We start from the raw sequence: 25,772 nt of genomic DNA on the forward strand, positions 1-25,772 counted from the left end.
TGTACATTCATTACTTCTTTGACATATTGTAAAGCAGTTTGAGTTACATCATTTACAGTATATAAAGATGTTTTATAGAAATAAATGCTGTTGTTGTAGAACCTGACAGGAATTTTTTTAACACTTTAGACTTCTAGCTAAGTGGTTTGGTAGTGGAAAATAACCCGGATCAGAAGCTTTTTATTTTTAATACCTGCTGTCCAGTCCAAGTTTACATTTAAAAAGCTTTAATGGTGTGAGGTGTGGTTGCTTACTCTTTACACAACACATTCACATGTTGAGACTTGCCGAATTATTTTTATATTCTCTGTACCAAATGTTTTATTGATTATTATCATGTACTTTCTCTGGAACTGCACATTTATATACAGTATAGAAAAATCTTTTAAATCAGCAAGGGGAACTGATAACACAAATTGATTTATTGTAACTTGAGCTGTTTATAAAGTATGAAGAACTGACAAGAGCTCTGGCGTCGTCGCTGTCTAATGATTACTGTACTCTTATCGTTGGAACGTCTGGAATTTCCCATTTAAAAGAACTTCCTTCCTTCCTTCCATTTTCTCAGTGTTTGTGGGTGATTCATACCAATCAGTTGGACTCTGCACAGGTCCAAGTCAAGGACAGATCTCTTCAACACACTTGTTTGCAGTTTGTTCTTCATACTCATAAACATGCACACACTATGGTCTGAACACACAGCAGAATGACTATAAAGTAAGAAAATTAAAAAGAAGGAAAACGTCTGACTTGGCACTCACAGTCCCAGTGAGGCATTATGCAGGCAAATTACTGTTGACATAATGGAGCCCCAGGAGTGTTTCTTTACACACTTCTGCTTAAACATTTGTTGGCTGAAAGTCCTCGGTGTCAAGTGTGTCAGAGAAAGGAACTGCAGCATTGTTCATAATGGCACTCAATTTTAATTCTCTCCTTTGCTACGAACTCAAGGAGGTCTACCGTGTGTCCCATAACTGAGCCTGTCCTTTTATTTCGCTGGTTGATTCAGTGGCTGAATGATACTGAAGTGCTGCCAGCTTTGTCCAGGCTAGAATAAGCCTTGTGGAGCAGATCATTGTATCCTCCACTTGGAGTCTCTGCCCGATGAGCAAAACTGCCAGTGTTCCAGGTAGTCTACCACAAGAGGACTCACATAGTTCAGGACCAGCACTTTTAGAGGTCTTTGTGATATGAAACACAAGTGCCACTGGTCTGTAGTCGTTACTGTAGGTGAAGAGGTGCCTACTTTTTTTCTGAACTGGAACAATGCAAGATGTTTTCCACAACAGCAGCACTTTTGAGATTCTTAGAGACAGACACAAAGAGCAACAAACCTCATCTTGGGAAGATACTGGCCAAAAAGTTAAGCGAGCCTGAGCTTATCAATCTACACAAAGGGGGACATCACTTCTGTTATGAATTAGGAGTTTAGAACATCACAGATTTCTGTACTCATTTTGCATGCATTTGTCTAAATTTGAGTTGCGTCAAACTTTTACAATTTTGAGTATTTTTTTCATGACGGCAGTCCTATGCAGTGTTGTTGGCAACTAGTACAAGATGGTGGTACACGACTCTCAAGCTGTCCAATTTTCTAGATAATAAACACAATTTTTTTATGACACTCTAAACAAATTTATTTTGAGGAGACAGGATGTATTATGTTTGTTTTACCTTACTCAATTTTGCGTATAGGGATTTGGCAATTTTGGCTCTAGTGATTCATTTTGTTTTTAACTTTGACCATTTACTGACATTTACCTCATGTCTTCGAGTCAGTTACTTATTTCTCCAAACTCTGCCTCCATTTCAACTGTGACAGAACAATTTAATGGTCGCTCATACACATATTTCATTATTTAAATTGGGGGAAAGCAAAAATCTAAAATGGAATTTGTCATGCATCTCAATAATTGTTTGAATGAACACCTCAGGATGTTATTACTCTTCAGCTCAAGGCTTTTGAATTCCTGATACCGTAACTTGCCTACTTAAACACTCAATTAGGGTTCAAGACACTGTGTTGTTTGACAACTTTATTATCTGAAATTGTACAGAAATGTATCTATTTGAATTGCATTAATGTTCTAAAGTTAATAAGAGTACAAATTCACCATAAACTGGACTTTTGACATCCAAGTTTCATCTATCAGTTGTTGTGGAAATTACAACACATACATACGTTGACTGCAAAAAGTAAGGTCAGCACCAGGAGAAACTGAACAGAGGAGCTCTGGACTTTCATGGTAGGGAGTGCAATACATCAACAGAAGATCAGTTGGAGGTTTTGTCATTTAAAGCCAAATATCATACAAATTTGATATGAAAAGACAGGTTTGTAGAACAGCAATGTGCTTCATGTGCTTTAATGAAAAACACATTTGCTTTTTAGTGTACTTGCAGAAACAGACACAGCAGCCTTTGTTTTCTCTCAGAATAACCTTTCTGCTCTGTTCATTAGAGCATGGCATTTATTTGGATGCTGGTTTCACTTTCTAAAGATTTGGTTATAAAAAGTATGTAAAAATACTAATTTGTGGATCATTAATGCTTTACTGACTTTAATAACATCTATAAAATAAACAGACAAAATAACAGCTACTAACATTTGCAATTTACAATGTTTTGGGTGTGTATTTGCATCGAGAATGTTCGCACTATTCATCGTGTGATAATCCCCCGGTTTCATATCAATGTGCACAGTTAATTCCAGTGACCACAAATTCAAGGGTCAAGTTTTAAAAAATATGCTTTTCCGGTTTAAGCATTTAGCTTTGGGATTCCATACATCTTACAATTAAATTCTTTTAAAATTTGGAAGATATTGTATTTTAGTGAGCTGCTACAGGATATAAAGATATTTATCAACTCAAAGATATGCTGCAGTGTGTATTTAAGTGAGCTATTTATTTCTTCCAGATTAACACTGCTGTGCAATTTATTTGAACGTCGCATTTATTTGCGCAAATACAGTATTTGTCACCGACACTGGGAGAATTGGTGGTAAGGTTAAGGGCCCTGCATGCTCGTAAATCATTGTATACACATAAAAGGTGTATTGAAATTTAAAGCCTGAAGGTGAAAGAAATACAATTTAATGCACAGTGTTTTGGTATATGCATTTAACATGAAAAACAAGAAATTCTGAACATTTACTTAAAATAAATGTACACAGTAACAATTATGAAAAGAATTGCTAACTGAACAGAAGTATAAATAAGTGTAAAGAGTACACTGCAGATGTATTTTAACACAGAGTAGACATTAAACAGGCTGAACTTTAGTGCATATGTGCATCATCTTAAGGAGAGAGCTGAAAATAAAAAAAAAAAACACAAATAAAAATCACAATATACACCTTGAGAACATAATATGCTTACTTATAGATGTATTTTTTAAAGTTACCTATCAGTGTTGGAGGTGCAGATATACTGAAGAAATGTTGCTAATTATTTATTGTACTGGAAGACGTCTTCCACAAGTGAGCTTCGCTCTTGGTGTGTGGCTACAGTAAATAATGCAGTGTTCATGGTTACCTCAAAAATGTTGGGAATACATAATTAAATTCACCTTTTTTTATTTTAAACCTGTACTTCTGTTCCAGATTCAAAGTAATGATTCTCCAAATCAAAATTTTCTCAAAATGTATGCCAGTGTTATTTATTTGACTGTCAGAAACAAACGGTGGTGTTACTTGATGGTGCTGTTTTGAATTTGCATTTTGTCAGCAACATACTCCACATCTATATGAAATCTAGGACAAAAAGCAGGATATACAGGTTCCTTAAAGCTACAGTAAAATGTGTAAAGGCACTCGATTACGCTGGCATCATAGAAGGCTAATATTCCACTCTCCACATCTAAGAACAAGCCTATTTTCTCTGGTGTCCTGTTAACCATGAATGAAAAAACCAGCAAGTTGTGCTGGGCACAAAACTGGTTGCGACTTCTGGAGTATGATAGGGACCAAGACTTTTCATTACTTCCCAGTTTACAGCCTGGTGGTTCCCTGGGGATACTGTTCAAGGCAAGTCCCAAGGCCCACGTGGGGAGTCCTCTCACGGTAACCTCCCAGTAATGTCGACCACTGCTGAAAGAAGCAATTCCAAGCACATTGAATGACTGTTTGAACCTCTCGGAATTCTGGTCCTTAATGATAATTTCTTTCATGGCACAGACGGCAGTATGACTTCGACTGATCTTTAACTGTGCATGGGCAGTCTTTGGATCCAACAATATTTCTTCAACTAAAACAAAAAGAAAACAACAGCTATTTTGAAATGAAGCAATAGATAGACACTCCAGCAGATGCAAATAAACTTGTGATATTTGTGAGAAAAGTTTGTTTTCTTTTCAAATATACAGTACATAACACAGTTTATATACATTAAGTTACCTAACTATTTCAATTTAACTTCTTTCAGTCAGTGACTTTCATCACAAATTGTCCATTTTGGTTTGCCAAACAGTTTACTGAAGACTTGTACAGTGGAACCTTGGATTGCAAGCATAACTAGTTCCAGAAACGTGCCTGTAATCCAAAGCACTCGTATATCAATGCGAATTTCCCGATAAGAAAAACCCAAAACTATTCATATAAAAATAATTAAGACAAAATATAAAGTGAAAATACATAAAAAAAATAACCTGCACTTTACTTTCGAAATGAATTGTGGCTGGTGTGAGGGAGACGAGACAGAGAGGAGGAGGAGAAGGGTTATTGTGTAGGACGACTTTCACTCTAACTAACGGAATCCCGGCTATCTGATGGCTCACTGGAATCATCTTTTTTTGCGACTTTAACAAGGAACCTATCCAATGATGGTTGCTTTTGCCTAAAGAGTCACTACACTTGGACACAAAATGCTTTATGCACTGTAAGGTTTCTAAACTCTTTTGGGATTCCACCCAACAGGACGACATGTGGAAAAGCGTCCCGAAGCAACCACAGGCACACAGTGCTGTAGCAGTTCGCTGTAAAAGTGAATCCAAAAAGATTGCGGGCATGCTATAAGCACCTGCCATTGATGGGTGAAACAAGGAACATTATAACTGTAGGGCACAGTATTACTTGGCCACTAACCTGGCCATGACCCTGCCTGACTGCTGTGTCTGTGTATAGGAGAGTGGCAGACCCCGCTACAATAAATAACCCTCCTGTTCCTGTTTCAAGCTGAATTAAGCTGGTGTTGCTTTGAGGTGCAAGACAGGGACTCACATGTTACAACACGCATACGTGGTCACCATGCTACTGTAAGCAGTATACGCTCTTACGGATGTTGACTATATGAGTGAGGCACGCCGACTGAGACCGAGAATGGGAGACAATTACCCACAATCCCGCAGCAAGAGAGAGAAAGAGAAAGAGAAGAACCATCAGATCGGTTGTGATCACGTGACGCTCCGCAGACAAAGCATATACATTCTACTCGTATTGCAAGACCTTGCTTGTTTATTAAAAATGTATTACAAATTTTAGCTCGTCTTGCAAAACACTCGCAGACGAAGATTACTCACAATCCAAGGTTTTACTGTATTATGTAAAACTGGTGGACATTACATTAAAAAAAAAAAAAAAACTCTTTCGCCATTTCCAAGTGATTGTTTACAGTCTGTTACAGCTTTTACTTCTGCCATTAAGTTAAATAAAAAGCAAGAAGAATCAAACAGACAATTATCTTTTCTGTTAAGTGAAAATGCAATCACCCTTTTTCAAGTCTTCCTTTTCAGATATCAAGACATAACTAAAAATCATCTAACCTTCACTAAGTCATACCATAATATGAATTGAACCGCAAAGGCAAATAATGCATGGCAAACTTTACTTTGTTATTATTTATTCAACAGAAAAATAAGCCAACTTTGTGTGGAAAAAAAACGCACCCCTTGCATAGTGTATACCGTAACATTGTAACAGATTGTAACACATTACATGTACATGAGTACATTTCTGGAGAAATTATAGTTTTCACTTGTTTTTGGCAGTAATACTTTATTTAAGTACACCCATAAACAAAAGAATGTACTTTTACTCTGTTAAAATTTCTGTCACAATTGTCACTGTTGCAATGGAATTTTATTCACATTTAAAGTGGCAACTTCCTCAAGTCTCTTCTACCAGAAATACCTAGTGACAACACTTTACCATCAGCAGGCGTATCCTGTGGATTTCATTGGTCATTATCAAATATCATTCACTTTTTCCTTCTGGTACTGATACAGTAGCTAGTAGTGAACCCTTGTCACTGTCCGATGGCTTATTCTTTGGCCATACTTGGCTGTCAGTATCAGATATCCTGACACAGTGGTTGACAAATTTGTAGTCCAGACACCCAGGATAATAAAAACAGCAACATTAGTTGTAAAGAACTGGACCAGTAAGGGCAATAATGACAAAAGTTAATCAAATCCTCTCATTATTTACAGTAAAATAAAGTAATACAGTAATTAACCCAAGCTTAGTTGTGGATAAAAAAAGTAGAGGACAAAGTTAGGAAATATAAGCAGTACTGTGATAAAAATAAACGGAAATAACTTTTCAAATACAGGAAGTACTTTATCAGCAGATTAAATACAGACGAAATTCTAACAAAGTAGCAATGACTGCAGGGAGGGGAACCTCATCACCACTAAGTCAGAGAATATAGTGTGTTGTATGCAGACCACATATAGAAGCCACATATAAAAGCAGTGCTTTGCTATTGGGCAGAACTAATTTTAGGATTAAAAAGGTGAGAAAGCACAGTAACATTTAGCAGTTTATCTTACTTGTCAGACTGCAATATTTAACAAATGCTGATGCAGTGCGGTGTCATTTCATGAATTGGAAAACAAAAATGCACACTGGTGCAACAGGCAACTCTTTTCAACTGACAGGGCTTACTACGGCTAAAAAAATGACCTAAATATTCAGCAGCTTCTTATCCATATGTGATGGCTTGAATGTAACAACAATCGTCCTGTCACAAATTTTCAAAGTTTGCAGCCTTAGGAAATGGACATTAACCTTTAGAAATCAGAGAGCTATACGCCATCACAAACAGATTTTGCCTTATGCAGTCACAGAAAATCACAAAAGAGAATATCATAAAAAAATTTAAATCAACAAATATGTACTCTGGAGTCCTAACAATAAGTTTGTCACATCAAATGTAGCAATTTGACTACAATTCAAATTTATTTAAAAACTGTCATATTCGAAGGCAAAAGCTGACATTTGATTGTAAAAAGACGGTTGTTTGTTTTACCTGAATTCATTTTCGCATCGAGTTACTGTAGATGTGTTATGTAAAGCTGCAGTAGTTTACTGGTCAGTTTTGTACTTCACTTCCACAAACAGCTTTTGGTAATTTTGCATGGTTAACTTGTGATCTTCATTTGTAAAACTTGCACCCAGACCCCTTCATAGCGTAGTTTTTCTTTTCTATACCACTATTCTGTTAAAGAGCCTCATCAGTGTCAGCCAACAGGCCATATCCCACAATTAGTCCCTGACGGCTGGTTTGATAAATAATGGCTAAAATAATGAGTTACAATTAAAAATATTCAGGCCACCCTTCTTAAAATACCAGTTTGTTCCTGACTGAGAAAAAAAAAAACAAACCACAAAACAAAAAACGTACACAGATTGTGCGGACCCCGACTTGACAATGTGATGATCCTTTAAGCCACATAGGTGTAGCTTTTCCTTGTTAGTCCACAGATCCTGAATGGTAGGATATAAATGATGTCCTGCTCTTGCCCATTGTTCACCTCCAAACTAATAAAACAAGTTAGCTTTCAAGCCTGCCTCATTTGCCTGCTCTTTTACTTTGCTCGCTGTTCTCATCCTGTCACGATCTTACTAACTCATATTCCTTCTGAACCTTGCCAAGACAGCAAGCCATGAGAGAAGGAGCTCAACTCTTTACAAGCCACATGTGCTGACACCATGTTTTTCTATATTTTTATTAATATTTAATACTTTTTTTTTTTTTAAACTTGTTGTGCCTCTGCAAAACATGAAATGCTTATGACAGTGTTGTTGCACGCTTCCTGTTATAACACTCAGCTGGTATCCTGTGCTACAAACATATTGTAATGTGTCTGCCTGCTAGAAGGTCAGTTGTGAGAAATGGGAAACAGGGTTGTGGTGGACTCCAGGGGACAGCACTTTTGTAAAAGTACAGGACAGCTGAGTGACGGGGATGAGGGACATTGACAGTGCTTGTGTGCTCAACAAACTGAGCAGGTTTTTGACATTTTGTCAACCCGCTCATCAGTGCTAGACTGAAAACAAGACTGTGGTGCAGATGTTTCACTTTTATAGGGTGTAGCTGCCTGGGATTCTGATTCATGTTTTGTTGTTGGTGTTTGTTCTTGCTCTGGCCGCTTAGGATGTTACCACAATAATTAACCATTAAAAAAAGCACGTACATACATACATATAACAGCCTGAATCATTTAACCAGGTCTGAGGAGGATGAGGGCCCGCTGTCCAAAAGGAAACCGCAGCTGGCGGAGGAGTGCCTGGAGTTGCAGCCTGGTGGGAGTAACCTATGGGAACGGGTGGAGCAGTGAAGAAAGGGGTGGAGGGTGTGTGTCGGCTGCCCCGCCGGTAAAAGTTTGCAGACAGGAGCGATAAACCTCCATCCTGGTTTCAAGAACCACCCAAGGGCGCCTGCCTCGAAGGAGCAGGGCCTCAATGGATCGTGGTCAGCGGCGTGGGACAAGGCAAGTCCAGATACACAGATATATTTAACTTGCAGTTGGCTGTATGGGAGCTGGAAGGTGTCCTCCAACCTGTGCAGTCTCTGTTTCAGATTGTGGGACTGCTTCAAGTGGCAACTTCCTCAAGTCTCTTCTACCAGAAATACCTAGTGACAACACTTTACCATCAGCAGGCGTATCCTGTGGATTTCATTGGTCATTATCAAATATCATTCACTTTTTCCTTCTGGTACTGATACAGTAGCTAGTAGTGAACCCTCGTCACTGTCCGATGGCTTATTCTTTGGCCATACTTGGCTGTCAGTATCAGATATCCTGACACAGTGGTTGACAAATTGGTAGTCCAGACACGCAGGATAATAAAACAGCAGCATTAGTTGTAAAGAACTGGACCAGTAAGGGCAATAATGACAAAAGTTAATCAAATCCTCTCATTATTTACAGTAAAATAAAGTAATACAGTAATTAACCCAAGCTTAGTTGTGGATAAAAAAAGTAGAGGACAAAGTTAGGAAATATAAGCAGTACTGTGATAAAATAAACGGAAATAACTTTTCAAATACAGGAAGTACTTTATCAGCAGATTAAATACAGACGAAATTCTAACAAAGTAGCAATGACTGCAGGGAGGGGAACCTCATCACCACTAAGTCAGAGAATATAGTGTGTTGTATGCAGACCACATATAGAAGCCACATATAAAAGCAGTGCTTTGCTATTGGGCAGAACTAATTTTAGGATTAAAAAGGTGAGAAAGCGCAGTAACATTTAGCAGTTTATCTTACTTGTCAGACTGCAATATTTAACAAATGCTGATGCAGTGCGTGTCATTTCATGAATTGAAAACAAAATGCACACTGGTGCAACAGGCAACTCTTTTCAACTGACAGGGCTTACTACGGCTAAAAAAATGACCTAAATATTCAGCAGCTTCTTATCCATATGTGATGGCTTGAATGTAACAACAATCGTCCTGTCACAAATTTTCAAAGTTTGCAGCCTTAGGAAATGGACATTAACCTTTAGAAATCAGAGAGCTATACGCCATCACAAACAGATTTTGCCTTATGCAGTCACAGAAAATCACAAAAGAGAATATCATAAAAAAATTTAAATCAACAAATATGTACTCTGGAGTCCTAACAATAAGTTTGTCACATCAAATGTAGCAATTTGACTATAATTCAAATTTATTTAAAAACTGTCATATTCGAAGGCAAAAGCTGACATTTGATTGTAAAAAGACGGTTGTTTGTTTTACCTGAATTCATTTTCGCATCGAGTTACTGTAGATGTGTTATGTAAAGCTGCAGTAGTTTACTGGTCAGTTTTTGTACTTCACTTCCACAAACAGCCTTTTGGTAATTTTGCATGGTTAACTTGTGATCTTCATTTGTAAAACTTGCACCCAGACCCCTTCATAGCGTAGTTTTTTCTTTTTCTATACCACTATTCTGTTAAAGAGCCTCATCAGTGTCAGCCAACAGGCCATATCCCACAATTAGTCCCTGACGGCTGGTTTGATAAATAATGGCTAAAATAATGAGGTACAATTAAAAATATTCAGGCCACCCTTCTTAAAATACCAGTTTGTTTCTGACTGAGAAAAAAAAAAACAAACCACAAAACAAAAACGTATACACAGATTGTGCGGACCCCGATTTGACAATGTGATGATCCTTTAAGCCACATAGGTGTAGCTTTTCCTTGTTAGTCCACAGATCCTGAATGGTAGGATATAAATGATGTCCTGCTCTTGCCCATTGTTCACCTCCAAACTAATAAAACAAGTTAGCTTTCAAGCCTGCCTCATTTGCCTGCTCTTTTACTTTGCTCGCTGTTCTCATCCTGTCACGATCTTACTAACTCATATTCCTTCTGAACCTTGCCAAGACAGCAAGCCATGAGAGAAGGAGCTCAACTCTTTACAAGCCACATGTGCTGACACCATGTTTTTCTATATTTTTATTAATATTTAATACTTTTTTTTTTTTTAAACTTGTTGTGCCTCTGCAAAACATGAAATGCTTATGACAGTTGTTGCACGCTTCCTGTTATAACACTCAGCTGGTATCCTGTGCTACAAACATATTGTAATGTGTCTGCCTGCTAGAAGGTCAGTTGTGAGAAATGGGAAACAGGGTTGTGGTGGACTCCAGGGGACAGCACTTTTGTAAAAGTACAGGACAGCTGAGTGACGGGATGAGGGACATTGACAGTGCTTGTGTGCTCAACAAACTGAGCAGGTTTTGAGATTTTGTCAACCCGCCATCAGTGCTAGACTGAAAACAAGACTGTGGTGCAGATGTTTCACTTTTATAGGGTGTAGCTGCCTGGGATTCTGATTCATGTTTTGTTGTTGGTGTTTGTTCTTGCTCTGGCCGCTTAGGATGTTACCACAATAATTAACCATTAAAAAAAGCACGTACATACATACATATAACAGCCTGAATCATTTAACCAGGTCTGAGGAGGATGAGGGCCCGCTGTCCAAAAGGAAACCGCAGCTGGCGGAGGAGTGCCTGGAGTTGCAGCCTGGTGGGAGTAACCTATGGGAACGGGGTGGAGCAGTGAAGAAAGGGGTGGAGGGTGTGTCGGCTGCCCGCCGTAAAAGTTTGCAGACAGGAGCGATAAACCTCCATCCTGGTTTCAAGAACCACCCAAGGCGCCTGCCTCGGGAGCAGGGCCTCAATGGATCGTGGTCAGCGGCGTGGGACAAGGCAAGTCCAGATACACAGATATATTTAACTTGCAGTTGGCTGTATGGGAGCTGGAAGGTGTCCTCCAACCTGTGCAGTCTCTGTTTCAGATTGTGGGACTGCTTCAAGTGGCAACTTCCTCAAGTCTCTTCTACCAGAAATACCTAGTGACAACACTTTACCATCAGCAGGCGATCCTGTGGATTTCATTGGTCATTATCAAATATCATTCACTTTTTCCTTCTGGTACTGATACAGTAGCTAGTAGTGAACCCTCGTCACTGTCCGATGGCTTATTCTTTGGCCATACTTGGCTGTCAGTATCAGATATCCTGACACAGTGGTTGACAAATTGGTAGTCCAGACACGCAGGATAATAAAAACAGCAGCATTAGTTGTAAAGAACTGGACCAGTAAGGGCAATAATGACAAAAGTTAATCAAATCCTCTCATTATTTACAGTAAAATAAAGTAATACAGTAATTAACCCAAGCTTAGTTGTGGATAAAAAAAAAGTAGAGGACAAAGTTAGGAAATATAAGCAGTACTGTGATAAAAATAAACGGAAATAACTTTTCAAATACAGGAAGTACTTTATCAGCAGATTAAATACAGACGAAATTCTAACAAAGTAGCAATGACTGCAGGGAGGGGAACCTCATCACCACTAAGTCAGAGAATATAGTGTGTTGTATGCAGACCACATATAGAAGCCACATATAAAAGCAGTGCTTTGCTATTGGGCAGAACTAATTTTAGGATTAAAAAGGTGAGAAAGCAGTAACATTTAGCAGTTTATCTTACTTGTCAGACTGCAATATTTAACAAATGCTGATGCAGTGCGGTGTCATTTCATGAATTGGAAAACAAAAATGCACACTGGTGCAACAGGCAACTCTTTTCAACTGACAGGGCTTACTACGGCTAAAAAAATGACCTAAATATTCAGCAGCTTCTTATCCATATGTGATGGCTTGAATGTAACAACAATCGTCCTGTCACAAATTTTCAAAGTTTGCAGCCTTAGGAAATGGACATTAACCTTTAGAAATCAGAGAGCTATACGCCATCACAAACAGATTTTGCCTTATGCAGTCACAGAAAATCACAAAAGAGAATATCATAAAAAAATTTAAATCAACAAATATGTACTCTGGAGTCCTAACAATAAGTTTGTCACATCAAATGTAGCAATTTGACTATAATTCAAATTTATTTAAAAACTGTCATATTCGAAGGCAAAAGCTGACATTTGATTGTAAAAAGACGGTTGTTTGTTTTACCTGAATTCATTTTCGCATCGAGTTACTGTAGATGTGTTATGTAAAGCTGCAGTAGTTTACTGGTCAGTTTTTGTACTTCACTTCCACAAACAGCCTTTTGGTAATTTTGCATGGTTAACTTGTGATCTTCATTTGTAAAACTTGCACCCAGACCCCTTCATAGCGTAGTTTTTTCTTTTTCTATACCACTATTCTGTTAAAGAGCCTCATCAGTGTCAGCCAACAGGCCATATCCCACAATTAGTCCCTGACGGCTGGTTTGATAAATAATGGCTAAAATAATGAGGTACAATTAAAAATATTCAGGCCACCCTTCTTAAAATACCAGTTTGTTTCTGACTGAGAAAAAAAAAAACAAACCACAAAACAAAAAACGTACACAGATTGTGCGGACCCCGATTTGACAATGTGATGATCCTTTAAGCCACATAGGTGTAGCTTTTCCTTGTTAGTCCACAGATCCTGAATGGTAGGATATAAATGATGTCCTGCTCTTGCCCATTGTTCACCTCCAAACTAATAAAACAAGTTAGCTTTCAAGCCTGCCTCATTTGCCTGCTCTTTTACTTTGCTCGCTGTTCTCATCCTGTCACGATCTTACTAACTCATATTCCTTCTGAACCTTGCCAAGACAGCAAGCCATGAGAGAAGGAGCTCAACTCTTTCCAAGCCACATGTGCTGACACCATGTTTTTCTATATTTTTATTAATATTTAATACTTTTTTTTTTTTTTAAACTTGTTGTGCCTCTGCAAAACATGAAATGCTTATGACAGTTGTTGCACGCTTCCTGTTATAACACTCAGCTGGTATCCTGTGCTACAAACATATTGTAATGTGTCTGCCTGCTAGAAGGTCAGTTGTGAGAAATGGGAAACAGGGTTGTGGTGGACTCAGGGACAGCACTTTTTGTAAAAGTACAGGACAGCTGAGTGACGGGGATGAGGGACATTGACAGTGCTTGTGTGCTCAACAAACTGAGCAGGTTTTTGAGATTTTGTCAACCCGCTCATCAGTGCTAGACTGAAAACAAGACTGTGGTGCAGATGTTTCACTTTTATAGGGTGTAGCTGCCTGGGATTCTGATTCATGTTTTGTTGTTGGTGTTTGTTCTTGCTCTGGCCGCTTAGGATGTTACCACAATAATTAACCATTAAAAAAAGCACGTACATACATACATATAACAGCCTGAATCATTTAACCAGGTCTGAGGAGGATGAGGGCCCGCTGTCCAAAAGGAAACCGCAGCTGGCGGAGGAGTGCCTGGAGTTGCAGCCTGGTGGGAGTAACCTATGGGAACGGGGTGGAGCAGTGAAGAAAGGGGTGGAGGGTGTGTGTCGGCTGCCCGCCGGTAAAAGTTTGCAGACAGGAGCGATAAACCTCCATCCTGGTTTCAAGAACCACCCAAGGGCGCCTGCCTCGAAGGAGCAGGGCCTCAATGGATCGTGGTCAGCGGCGTGGGACAAGGCAAGTCCAGATACACAGATATATTTAACTTGCAGTTGGCTGTATGGGAGCTGGAAGGTGTCCTCCAACCTGTGCAGTCTCTGTTTCAGATTGTGGGACTGCTTCAAGTGGCAACTTCCTCAAGTCTCTTCTACCAGAAATACCTAGTGACAACACTTTACCATCAGCAGGCGTATCCTGTGGATTTCATTGGTCATTATCAAATATCATTCACTTTTTCCTTCTGGTACTGATACAGTAGCTAGTAGTGAACCCTCGTCACTGTCCGATGGCTTATTCTTTGGCCATACTTGGCTGTCAGTATCAGATATCCTGACACAGTGGTTGACAAATTGGTAGTCCAGACACGCAGGATAATAAAAACAGCAGCATTAGTTGTAAAGAACTGGACCAGTAAGGGCAATAATGACAAAAGTTAATCAAATCCTCTCATTATTTACAGTAAAATAAAGTAATACAGTAATTAACCCAAGCTTAGTTGTGGATAAAAAAAGTAGAGGACAAAGTTAGGAAATATAAGCAGTACTGTGATAAAAATAAACGGAAATAACTTTTCAAATACAGGAAGTACTTTATCAGCAGATTAAATACAGACGAAATTCTAACAAAGTAGCAATGACTGCAGGGAGGGGAACCTCATCACCACTAAGTCAGAGAATATAGTGTGTTGTATGCAGACCACATATAGAAGCCACATATAAAAGCAGTGCTTTGCTATTGGGCAGAACTAATTTTAGGATTAAAAAGGTGAGAAAGCACAGTAACATTTAGCAGTTTATCTTACTTGTCAGACTGCAATATTTAACAAATGCTGATGCAGTGCGGTGTCATTTCATGAATTGGAAAACAAAAATGCACACTGGTGCAACAGGCAACTCTTTTCAACTGACAGGGCTTACTACGGCTAAAAAAATGACCTAAATATTCAGCAGCTTCTTATCCATATGTGATGGCTTGAATGTAACAACAATCGTCCTGTCACAAATTTTCAAAGTTTGCAGCCTTAGGAAATGGACATTAACCTTTAGAAATCAGAGAGCTATACGCCATCACAAACAGATTTTGCCTTATGCAGTCACAGAAAATCACAAAAGAGAATATCATAAAAAAATTTAAATCAACAAATATGTACTCTGGAGTCCTAACAATAAGTTTGTCACATCAAATGTAGCAATTTGACTATAATTCAAATTTATTTAAAAACTGTCATATTCGAAGGCAAAAGCTGACATTTGATTGTAAAAAGACGGTTGTTTGTTTTACCTGAATTCATTTTCGCATCGAGTTACTGTAGATGTGTTATGTAAAGCTGCAGTAGTTTACTGGTCAGTTTTTGTACTTCACTTCCACAAACAGCCTTTTGGTAATTTTGCATGGTTAACTTGTGATCTTCATTTGTAAAACTTGCACCCAGACCCCTTCATAGCGTAGTTTTTTCTTTTTCTATACCACTATTCTGTTAAAGAGCCTCATCAGTGTCAGCCAACAGGCCATATCCCACAATTAGTCCCTGACGGCTGGTTTGATAAATAATGGCTAAAATAATGAGGTACAATTAAAAATATTCAGGCCACCCTTCTTAAAATACCAGTTTGTTTCTGACTGAGAAAAAAAAAAACAAACCACAAAACAAAAAACGTACACAGATTGTGCGGACCCCGATTTGACAATGTGATGATCCTTTAAGCCACATAGGTGTAGCTTTTCCTTGTTAGTCCACAGATCCTGAATGGTAGGATATAAATGATGTCCTGCTCTTGCCCATTGTTCACCTCCAAACTAATAAAACAAGTTAGCTTTCAAGCCTGCCTCATTTGCCTGCTCTTTTACTTTGCTCGCTGTTCTCATCCTGTCACGATCTTACTAACTCATATTCCTTCTGAACCTTGCCAAGACAGCAAGCCATGAGAGAAGGAGCTCAACTCTTTACAAGCCACATGTGCTGACACCATGTTTTTCTATATTTTATTAATATTTAATACTTTTTTTTTTTTTAAACTTGTTGTGCCTCTGCAAAACATGAAATGCTTATGACAGTGTTGTTGCACGCTTCCTGTTATAACACTCAGCTGGTATCCTGTGCTACAAACATATTGTAATGTGTCTGCCTGCTAGAAGGTCAGTTGTGAGAAATGGGAAACAGGGTTGTGGTGGACTCCAGGGGACAGCACTTTTTGTAAAAGTACAGGACAGCTGAGTGACGGGGATGAGGGACATTGACAGTGCTTGTGTGCTCAACAAACTGAGCAGGTTTTTGAAATTTTGTCAACCCGCTCATCAGTGCTAGACTGAAAACAAGACTGTGGTGCAGATGTTTCACTTTTATAGGGTGTAGCTGCCTGGGATTCTGATTCATGTTTTGTTGTTGGTGTTTGTTCTTGCTCTGGCCGCTTAGGATGTTACCACAATAATTAACCATTAAAAAAAGCACGTACATACATACATATAACAGCCTGCATCATTTAACCAGGTCTGAGGAGGATGAGGGCCCGCTGTCCAAAAGGAAACCGCAGCTGGCGGAGGAGTGCCTGGAGTTGCAGCCTGGTGGGAGTAACCTATGGGAACGGGGTGGAGCAGTGAAGAAAGGGGTGGAGGGTGTGTGTCGGCTGCCCGCCGGTAAAAGTTTGCAGACAGGAGCGATAAACCTCCATCCTGGTTTCAAGAACCACCCAAGGGCGCCTGCCTCGAAGGAGCAGGGCCTCAATGGATCGTGGTCAGCGGCGTGGGACAAGGCAAGTCCAGATACACAGATATATTTAACTTGCAGTTGGCTGTATGGGAGCTGGAAGGTGTCCTCCAACCTGTGCAGTCTCTGTTTCAGATTGTGGGACTGCTTCAAGTGGCAACTTCCTCAAGTCTCTTATACCAGAAATACCTAGTGACAACACTTTACCATCAGCAGGCGTATCCTGTGGATTTCATTGGTCATTATCAAATATCATTCACTTTTTCCTTCTGGTACTGATACAGTAGCTAGTAGTGAACCCTCGTCACTGTCCGATGGCTTATTCTTTGGCCATACTTGGCTGTCAGTATCAGATATCCTGACACAGTGGTTGACAAATTGGTAGTCCAGACACCCAGGATAATAAAAACAGCAACATTAGTTGTAAAGAACTGGACCAGTAAGGGCAATAATGACAAAAGTTAATCAAATCCTCTCATTATTTACAGTAAAATAAAGTAATACAGTAATTAACCCAAGCTTAGTTGTGGGTAAAAAAAGTAGAGGACAAAGTTAGGAAATATAAGCAGCACTGTGATAAAAATAAACGGAAATAAAGTACTTCCTGTATTTGAAAAGTTATCAGCAGATTAAATACAGACGAAATTCTAACAAAGTAGCAATGACTGCAGGGAGGGGATAGCATCACCACTAAGTCAGAGAATATAGTGTGTTGTATGCAGACCACATATAGAAGCCACATATAAAAGCAGTGCTTTGCTATTGGGCAGAACTAATTTTAGGATTAAAAAGGTGAGAAAGCACAGTAACATTTAGCAGTTTATCTTACTTGTCAGACTGCAATATTTAACAAATGCTTATGCAGTGCAGTGTCATTTCATGAACTGGAAAACAAAAATGCACACTGGTGCAACAGGCAACTCTTTTCAACTGACAGGGCTTACTACGGCTAAAAAAATGACCTAAATATTCAGCAGCTTCTTATCCATATGTGATGGCTTGAATGTAACAACAATCGTCCTGTCACAAATTTTCAAAGTTTGCAGCCTTAGGAAATGGACATTAACCTTTAGTAATCAGAGAGCTATACGCCATCACAAACAGATTTTGCCTTATGTAGTCACAGAAAATCACAAAAGAGAATATCATAAAAAAATTTAAATCAACAAATATGTACTCTGGAGTCCTAACAATAAGTTTGTCACATCAAATGTAGCAATTTGACTATAATTCAAATTTATTTAAAAACTGTCATATTCGAAGGCAAAGACTCGGTGGTTGGAGAAGGTCGGCGTACAGTTAGGAGCCATACTGGGTTTGCTGAAGCAGGGCAACGCTGCATTCCCCTGCCTGTGTGATGCAGTGGTACAGGTAAGTGACGCCTGTACCGTAAAGCAAGAAATAGGAGGGCCGGGTGAAATGGCAGCAGTATATGTCGGTTCCGCTTGCCAAGTAGCTGCACCTCCTACAAGATAGACAGCTGCGAGGACTGATTGCACGGCAGAAGTGCGTGCAAGGAGGTGACTGGAGAATGCTGGCTGCCAAACAACCTTGTCCCACCTGCTGGCATCAGTCTCGCAGGCGTCTACCAGGGCGCCGACGGCAAGAGGTCTCTTTTCTTTCCATAAGGGAACCCAGGCCGTCGGTGCACCCCAGAACAAGGAGCCTCCAAACAGTGCGCAGCATGAGCCCGTCTGCTCACAGACAGTAGAGGGCGGACGTCGGGGCAGGACTTCCCGTCCTGTTTCCGGTCCCGCAGCACCAGAGGGGAACGGCATTGCTTTGAGTGCAACCACTGTGGTCACAGCTGGAGGTGTTGCCTGTGGAGGACGCAGGTGTCGAGGCAGCACCTCTCGGCCTTTTCCTTGTATCGTTGCAGGACAGAGCCATGGACCCAAGGACGCTGACTCCCCATTCTGGAAGAGACCAGTCCTCACGGGACGAGCCGCTGTGCCCCACGGGGCTCAGCTGAGGGGGCACTGTGGCAGATGGCTAGGACCCATGCCTGGCCTGGTCGCCCCTCTGACATTGGGACCAGGGGAGCGGCCTGGAACGCGTGGTGGCAGCCCTACTGGGTTAAATCGGGGCCACAGGCATGGGCCATCAGGGCTCAGACCTGTTGGGCTTTGTGGCCACCACCCGGAGGAGCTGCAAGGCTTAATGAGCCCATGTGCTGGAATGCAGCCACACCTGGAAGTGCAGCCTAATTAGGCCAATTACCACCTGAAGCACTTCAGGGAGGGCTTTAAAGGGAGCCTGCAGCCACTGCTCAGGGTGCCAGAGTTGGGAGGAGACCGACAAAGCTGTCCTAGGAGGAGTGGAGGAAGAAGAGTGTGTTGTGATGTTTTTGCTTTTGTGTGCTTTGGGACTGTGTTGTGTCTGTGCGTATGAGGAAGGCGTAGCCCAGAGATGAAAAAAAATTAAAACCTTTTTATTCAGTTCTACACGTGCCCCTGTCAGTCTGTGTCAGGTCAATGCCTATGTAGTGCCTTTGCCACACCTGGTTTGAATACATTTGAACATTTACTTACTTTTTAATTTGAATATTTCTTGCCTAATTTGATTGTGAAAATGCTCCTTTACTATTACCCAAGGCACTGTGCGGTGTGAACAGTTTTTTCAAGCCTAAATCTCATCTTTACTAGCATGAGATACCCACTTAATACTCCAAGTGTGACATTTAACACAGCTGTATACACAGATCACCTGCTGTAGTCAACAAAAAGTTCTTGACAGTGTAAAGGATATGCAGGTAGTCGTTCACTTAAGACTTGTGTATTTGACTTAACAGCCACTACTGTGTCTCATGGGCAAACAATTTTGGCTATGCCAGCTTCTTAGGCAGTGACAGATTCATCTCTATCAGTTTATTACCTGCAGCAGTTTCAACTACATTCAGTTACATTTGTCTTACAGGAAAAAAGGCAACTGATCTTGACACAAAAATTAAGGTGATTAAGCAGTATCTGAAGGAAAAAGTGACTGCAATCGCATGTGACTTTAAGTTATTCCATTTTACCCTTCTCTGTATATGCTGTACTGCTGCGTTTTGGCTTTGAATCTCGTTAACATTCGAAGCCTCTACATTGTGACTCAGGATGTGCTGCTACATGCGAACCGCCATGAAAAGGTAATGAAAGCACACTGAACTTGTGCATCTTTTAATATTTATTATTATAACTGCCTAAAATACAAAAACAGAAAACATGGAAACTCTGCCGGAACTCCTCTTCTCACAGTTAACACAAAGAACACTGAGAGGTTCACACTGATACCATAACACAGATAAAGAAAGGAATCGTGAAGCTGTTCAAGGTTCAGAACCCATGCAATTTTGTTATAACAAAATAAAATAACTTTCACAAAAATAGAAAATCTACACAATGTGTGAAGAATGATGATTAAAAAAAGGACATAAGGAACTTATTATACAGTATAATACATACGGTCAGGTTTGAATACGTTTCTGTCTGTCTTATGTCCAGTTTGACTTACGACTGGCCCACCATAGTTAAACATTGTCGTAAGTTGATGACTACCTGTACTGATTAACATTAATGCAGAATTTCAGTTCATTTTTGATAAAATATTTTGTGTACATTGGAAAAAGGACAATGCATAAATGTCATAATCCTTCAAAAATCATCCAACTTAATAAAAGAATAAGTGTCTGTCCTAGTGCGATTTCTAAAGATGGTGCTTCACAAACATTTTTAGTAATAAAATGCATTGCATTTGTCATTCCTATAGATGGCACATCACGACTCCTATACCAAATGGCATATAACAGACATATAGACACTGCATGGTGCACTTTAAACCACTGACGTCTACACCGATAACTTAGACTAGTCTATTTACTAAAATATTCTCTTCCATGAGAAGATTGTTTATATATTGTGTATATATTAATATAGATATATATATATATCTCATGTACAACAAAACTTTGCTGTAAAAAGTTGCAGGTAACCTTCCACTCTGTATATAAAGCAGGGCTACTAGAAATCGCAGCTTGACTAGTAGATTTGAAAAAATGGTAACCCCACAGACTGCCAAATGTATTTCCAATTTGTCCACACGAAGGAAAACTTGATTAAAACATGCTGCCTGTAATAATAAAAGATCCAGCTAAGTAGTTAAAAAAATTGAGCAATGGAGGATTTACCAGATAAATTGAGTGAACATCCCAGATTTTAAATTCAGTCATTGTTCACACTGAAAATTAAAAAATAAGTTATATTACGTGTTTTTATCTTTGTACATCAAAACAAGTAGAAATTTCACCATGCATGAAGTCCACCTTTAACTTATAACACAAGGCTGCTAGAGACTGTTTCTATCCTGTTGAGTAGCTGGTGTGTCAGCTTAATCTGGGTACATTCCAAGCTTTGATTGATTTTTCAAAATCACTTCAATATCACCCATGGAGCATCAATAACTCACTAGCTATGCTTGACACCTTCACTAAATGCAAAAAACAAAATCCTTAAAGCTACTAGTAGATTTTGATGTCCTATGAGAATTATTATTATTATTATTATTATTAGTAGTAGTAGTAGTAGTAGTAGTAGTAGTAGTATCTAGCTGTCCAATCAGTTAGTCTAACAAAAGTTGAAAATGCATTGCTGAATATCTTAAGTGTGTGGATCTGAGCACAACACCTAGATATCATTTATTTAATATACCATTTGGAGATGGCTGTATGTTAAATACTAATTTTCAAAAATAATTTAGTCTGAACTGAAGGAGGTTTGGTTTTTAGTGTTACATAGCTAAGCCTTTTGAATGGATTTCTCAGCAGTTGATTTGTGTAAAATGCAGCAGTAAAAATATCTAGTCATGCTATATCGTTTTAATAAAGGACTAACAGCTAGTGTAAAACACAGGTGTAAACTCTGACTTCTTCAGTTCAAATATTAGTAAAATATACCACTCAAACCACTGTGATCTAGCACACACAGTTCATGAAAGAGTGTGGTTCAGAACAAAGTGTTTAAAGAAAAAAAATGCACACACAGTTTTTTCACCCTATTCTCCAGGCAAGTCTGTTTTTATGTGGAGTATAAAATCATAAAAATGAATTGCTCACATGTTTGATATATGCCTGTACAATATCACAAAACTTTAGCACTTTAGTAGTACTGTATTACAGATTTCTGACTATACTACAACATGTCTTAAAAATTTTAAATAGCACTTTTGAATTTTTAAAAACTGCACAAAACAGTTTTCTAAGACAGATTGTTCAAAAAGTGGGTGATTTAGAGATGCTCTCCAAAAAAAACGTCTCCAGGAAAGATTATTCTCAGCACTTTATTAGTTATATCTGGACTCATGTAACCCCTTAGGAAAATATAATGGCTGCTTTAGCATGAGTTTAGAATGGCATCTTGCCTGACATCTGAGTTGCCTCAAAACCTTGCATATTGTTATCTTTTTAGTTTGCCAATAAAAGGTGTCAATTTGCTTGACTTCTCACTACATTCATAATGGCTAACACGGTACAACACCCTAGTACTAATGACATAAAAAGAAATTCATTTGAATGTTTATTTTGGTGTGTAACTCAAGCAATAAGGCTGTCCTCTGTGTTGATATAATTAACGAAAACAGCATATTTAGGTATTCAATGAAAAAGAAAACCCTCCTCAAAGAAAAATCAACTAAATATTTTTAAAGCCTTCATACTTTCAAACATGAAAAATACCCCGGATTCAATTTTACCCATATTGTGAATACTGCTTACCAATAGAAAATACTGAAACATTATGTAATTCATATGTAAACCTAAATAGAAATTCCAATTTAACATACTTTACACACCTTGGAACACATTTTGTAAGGGGCGAAGTACTGGTATTTTCCCTCTTAATCCCTTCTGGAAAGCGGACATACTTTGCATGACCTCATGGATTTTACTGGAACAAAAGTCACTGTCTAGAATGTGATCCCTTTAAGAGAAAGCAGGTCAGGTTAAAGACAGTGGAACCATTTCTAAGAATATATTGCAAGCTCTAATCATTTCATCTGGCAAAAAATCAACTAAATTTCTTAAATGTTAATTTTATTAAGAAATATTATTAATAAAAATAAACATAGGAACCCCAACGGAATGGTGAAAGTTTTAATGCCATAAACCTCCAAAGTTCACATCTGGGTTCACATCTGAACCAGGGAATGTATCTGTGTGGATTTTCTCCAAGTGCTCCGGTTTTCTCCCACTTCCCAAAGATACAGTGATTACTTTGCTTGATACTTTATACTGGTCTGGTGTAAGCAAGTGCGTGTGTTTAAGTTTAGTGCCCAGTGCTGATCAAATGGCAATAATAAGAAAGAAAATGCAAGTATGGACAGATGGGAAAAAATTGTGTTTTCTTGGACATAAATACCTCTCTACTATTGTTTGCTGTCCTTTTTTATGCTAGTTTTGATCAATGGGTGCATTTTTTTTAAATTTGATAGCCCTTCTAAAATGGAGACTAAGGCTATCCTATTGTTGCCTTTGCACTAGCACTCCAACTCATATAGGAACTGATATGTGAAAATCTTAAGAACGTGAAACAGCTTAATTACAGCTTCAAGATCAATATAACCTCTATTGTATCTATACTCTTTGTCTATCTTAACTCCTATTGAAACACCTTAACACTAGAATTACCAAAGCCTACGAAAAAAATCGTAAATCCAGCCCACCTTAAACCCCTTCACACCTCTCTGTCAGTGTCTTTTGTGTTGTAAATGTGCCGATCAAGACAAGCAGCAAGCAGCCTACTATTACATCCCCCCACCGCCGCAAAATGTGCATAAAGTTCTCCCAGCTAATGCCTTGATTATCTGGGAGTGAAATCCTGAAGTTTTAGAGTGGAAATAATAGATTGTTATTTGGAACACATGCATTTCATGTGTGTTCTGTTTCTACAATAATCTGTGTAAACACATTGTTAAAACAGAAACTTTTTCATATTTTAGTAATAAATGACAAAATGTAGGCATAAACTATATAATGTGTGAAGCCTGAAGTCCAAAGATCAAATAAACACTTTCACAAAAGGTTCAAGGATGATGTAACAGTTTCTGTGGCGCAGCAGTAAGAACTGCTGACTTGTAATCAAGAGTCCTCCGGTTCGATCCTCACAGCCTCTTATATTTACCGTTTTGAGTAGTGAGCTGTTAACATTATACAATAAACACATATATTTGGTTTGCGCCTGTACCAGCCAGTGTACATTTATAGTACTTGAAAAAGTTAGCGTTTTTTTTCCCCACTTTTATTCTCTCAGTCACGATCACGATACATACTACCGCCCCTCCCAGGGATCTGACGCTGTTAGTTTTTATTTGAAACTGGGAATAACTGTAGCTGTGAGTGGTGTTTTGAGACAATCGAACTGGAAATTCTCTGATCTGGATGGATAAAAGCTGACACACAAAACGCTGGTGAATCTGCCTTCTTCGTATCTTACTGTCACTTGATTTTTTTTTTTCATTCAGCTTTATTGAGTGTTCCTGCTCACGTTGAATTAGTATGCACCTTATGGTCCATGATGTGTGATAGACAGCCAAGAACCCTACCCCGCAGGGATGCCTGGAGGAAGAAGGAGCCGGGAGAGCGGCGCTTCTTTTCCATGGGTACTCGGCCGGTCCTTGATCCCTGGGGGACAGCACTTCCGGAACACCAGGAAGTGCTGACATACCGGGGATGGCTTATGCCCGGAGTGCTTTCGGGTGCAAGGGTAGCACTTCCACCACACTGGGGAATGCTGCCGGAAATACATCGTCAGGCACCTGGAGCACATCCGGGACAAGATAAAAGGGGCAGCCTCACTCCAATCAGGGAGCCGGAGTTGGGAGGAGGAAGACGGAGCTTGCGAAAGAGGAGTGGAGGAGGTCGAAGAGAGACAAAGGAAGTCGTTTGTGAGTCACAGGAACCTGTAAACAGTTGTGATAATAAACCCGTGTGTTTTGGACATTGGTGTAATGTCTGTCTGTGGCTGGGCTATCTATTACAGATGTCAAAGCTGCAGTGACAAAAAAAAAAAAAAGAGACATAGGTATATGATATTTGGAATTATTCATTTTATGACATGCATAGTACATTTCGGAAAGAATTGTGGCATTGATGCAACATTATTCATATTAATTCGCATAACATCTTGCTGTTATCAGTGGCCGCATGTTTTTTTTTTTTTCGATCTTGCCAGTGTCCACTTTTGGGTGCATGGTGCTGGTTTCTTTTGTACTCCTGGATATGCAGAGGAAAGAATAGTACAGATAGGTCAGCTCAGCTCTATATGCAATCATCAGATTCAAATGTTAACAGTTCACACGCACGCAAGGACCGTCCTTCCTACATTTACAACACGTGTACCTCTTGCAATGTACACACTTCTCTCTATCCTTGAACCTTTTGTGAAAGTGTTTATTTTTATCTTTGGACTTCAGGCTTCACACAATATATAGTTTATGCCTACATTTTGTCATTTATTACTAAAATATGAAAAAGTTTCTGTTTTAACAATGTGTTTACACAGATTATAGTAGAAACGGAACACACATGAAATGCATGTGTTCCAAATAACAATCTATTATTTCCACTCTAAAACTTCAGGATTTCACTCCCAGATAATCAGGGCATGAGCTGGGAGAACTTTCAAAAAGTTTATCTTACTGGGGTTGGTTGGGAAGCTTCATAGAAAAAAGGTAGAAGAAATTAAAATGTTTTGGAATGGACAAAGACCAAACCTAAAACCAAATGAAATTTTGAGGAAGCTCCTACGACAAGCAGGTTCATGTGGAAAGCTAATGTTTGTTATTAAGCTGAAGCAATTTAGCATAGGACTGAAGAGAACTCCATATTCAAGTTGCTGCAGCTAAAGTTAATATAAAAAGTGACTGCAACACAATTGAGAAAACTAAACTTGTTAT

General features: G+C 39.1%; 1 protein-coding gene across 1 annotated transcript in view; it reads right to left on the reverse strand.

Annotated features, from left to right (window-relative positions):
• Positions 1 to 3,073: 3,073 nt before the first annotated feature.
• Positions 3,074 to 25,772, reverse strand: part of LOC120543499 (E3 ubiquitin-protein ligase TRIM41-like) — a 41,311-nt gene continuing 18,612 nt past the window's right edge. Inside the window, exons 5-6 of the mRNA XM_039776578.1 lie at positions 22,671 to 22,798; positions 3,074 to 4,247 (exon numbers count right to left, since the gene is read on the reverse strand). Coding sequence (XP_039632512.1) covers positions 3,691 to 4,247; positions 22,671 to 22,798 — 685 coding nt within the window. The 3' untranslated portion in view covers positions 3,074 to 3,690. The remainder of the gene's footprint in view (positions 4,248 to 22,670; positions 22,799 to 25,772) is intronic.

Source organism: Polypterus senegalus, chromosome 14, assembly GCF_016835505.1.
Source record: "Polypterus senegalus isolate Bchr_013 chromosome 14, ASM1683550v1, whole genome shotgun sequence".
In the NCBI taxonomy this organism is placed as follows: Eukaryota; Metazoa; Chordata; class Cladistia; order Polypteriformes; family Polypteridae; genus Polypterus; species Polypterus senegalus.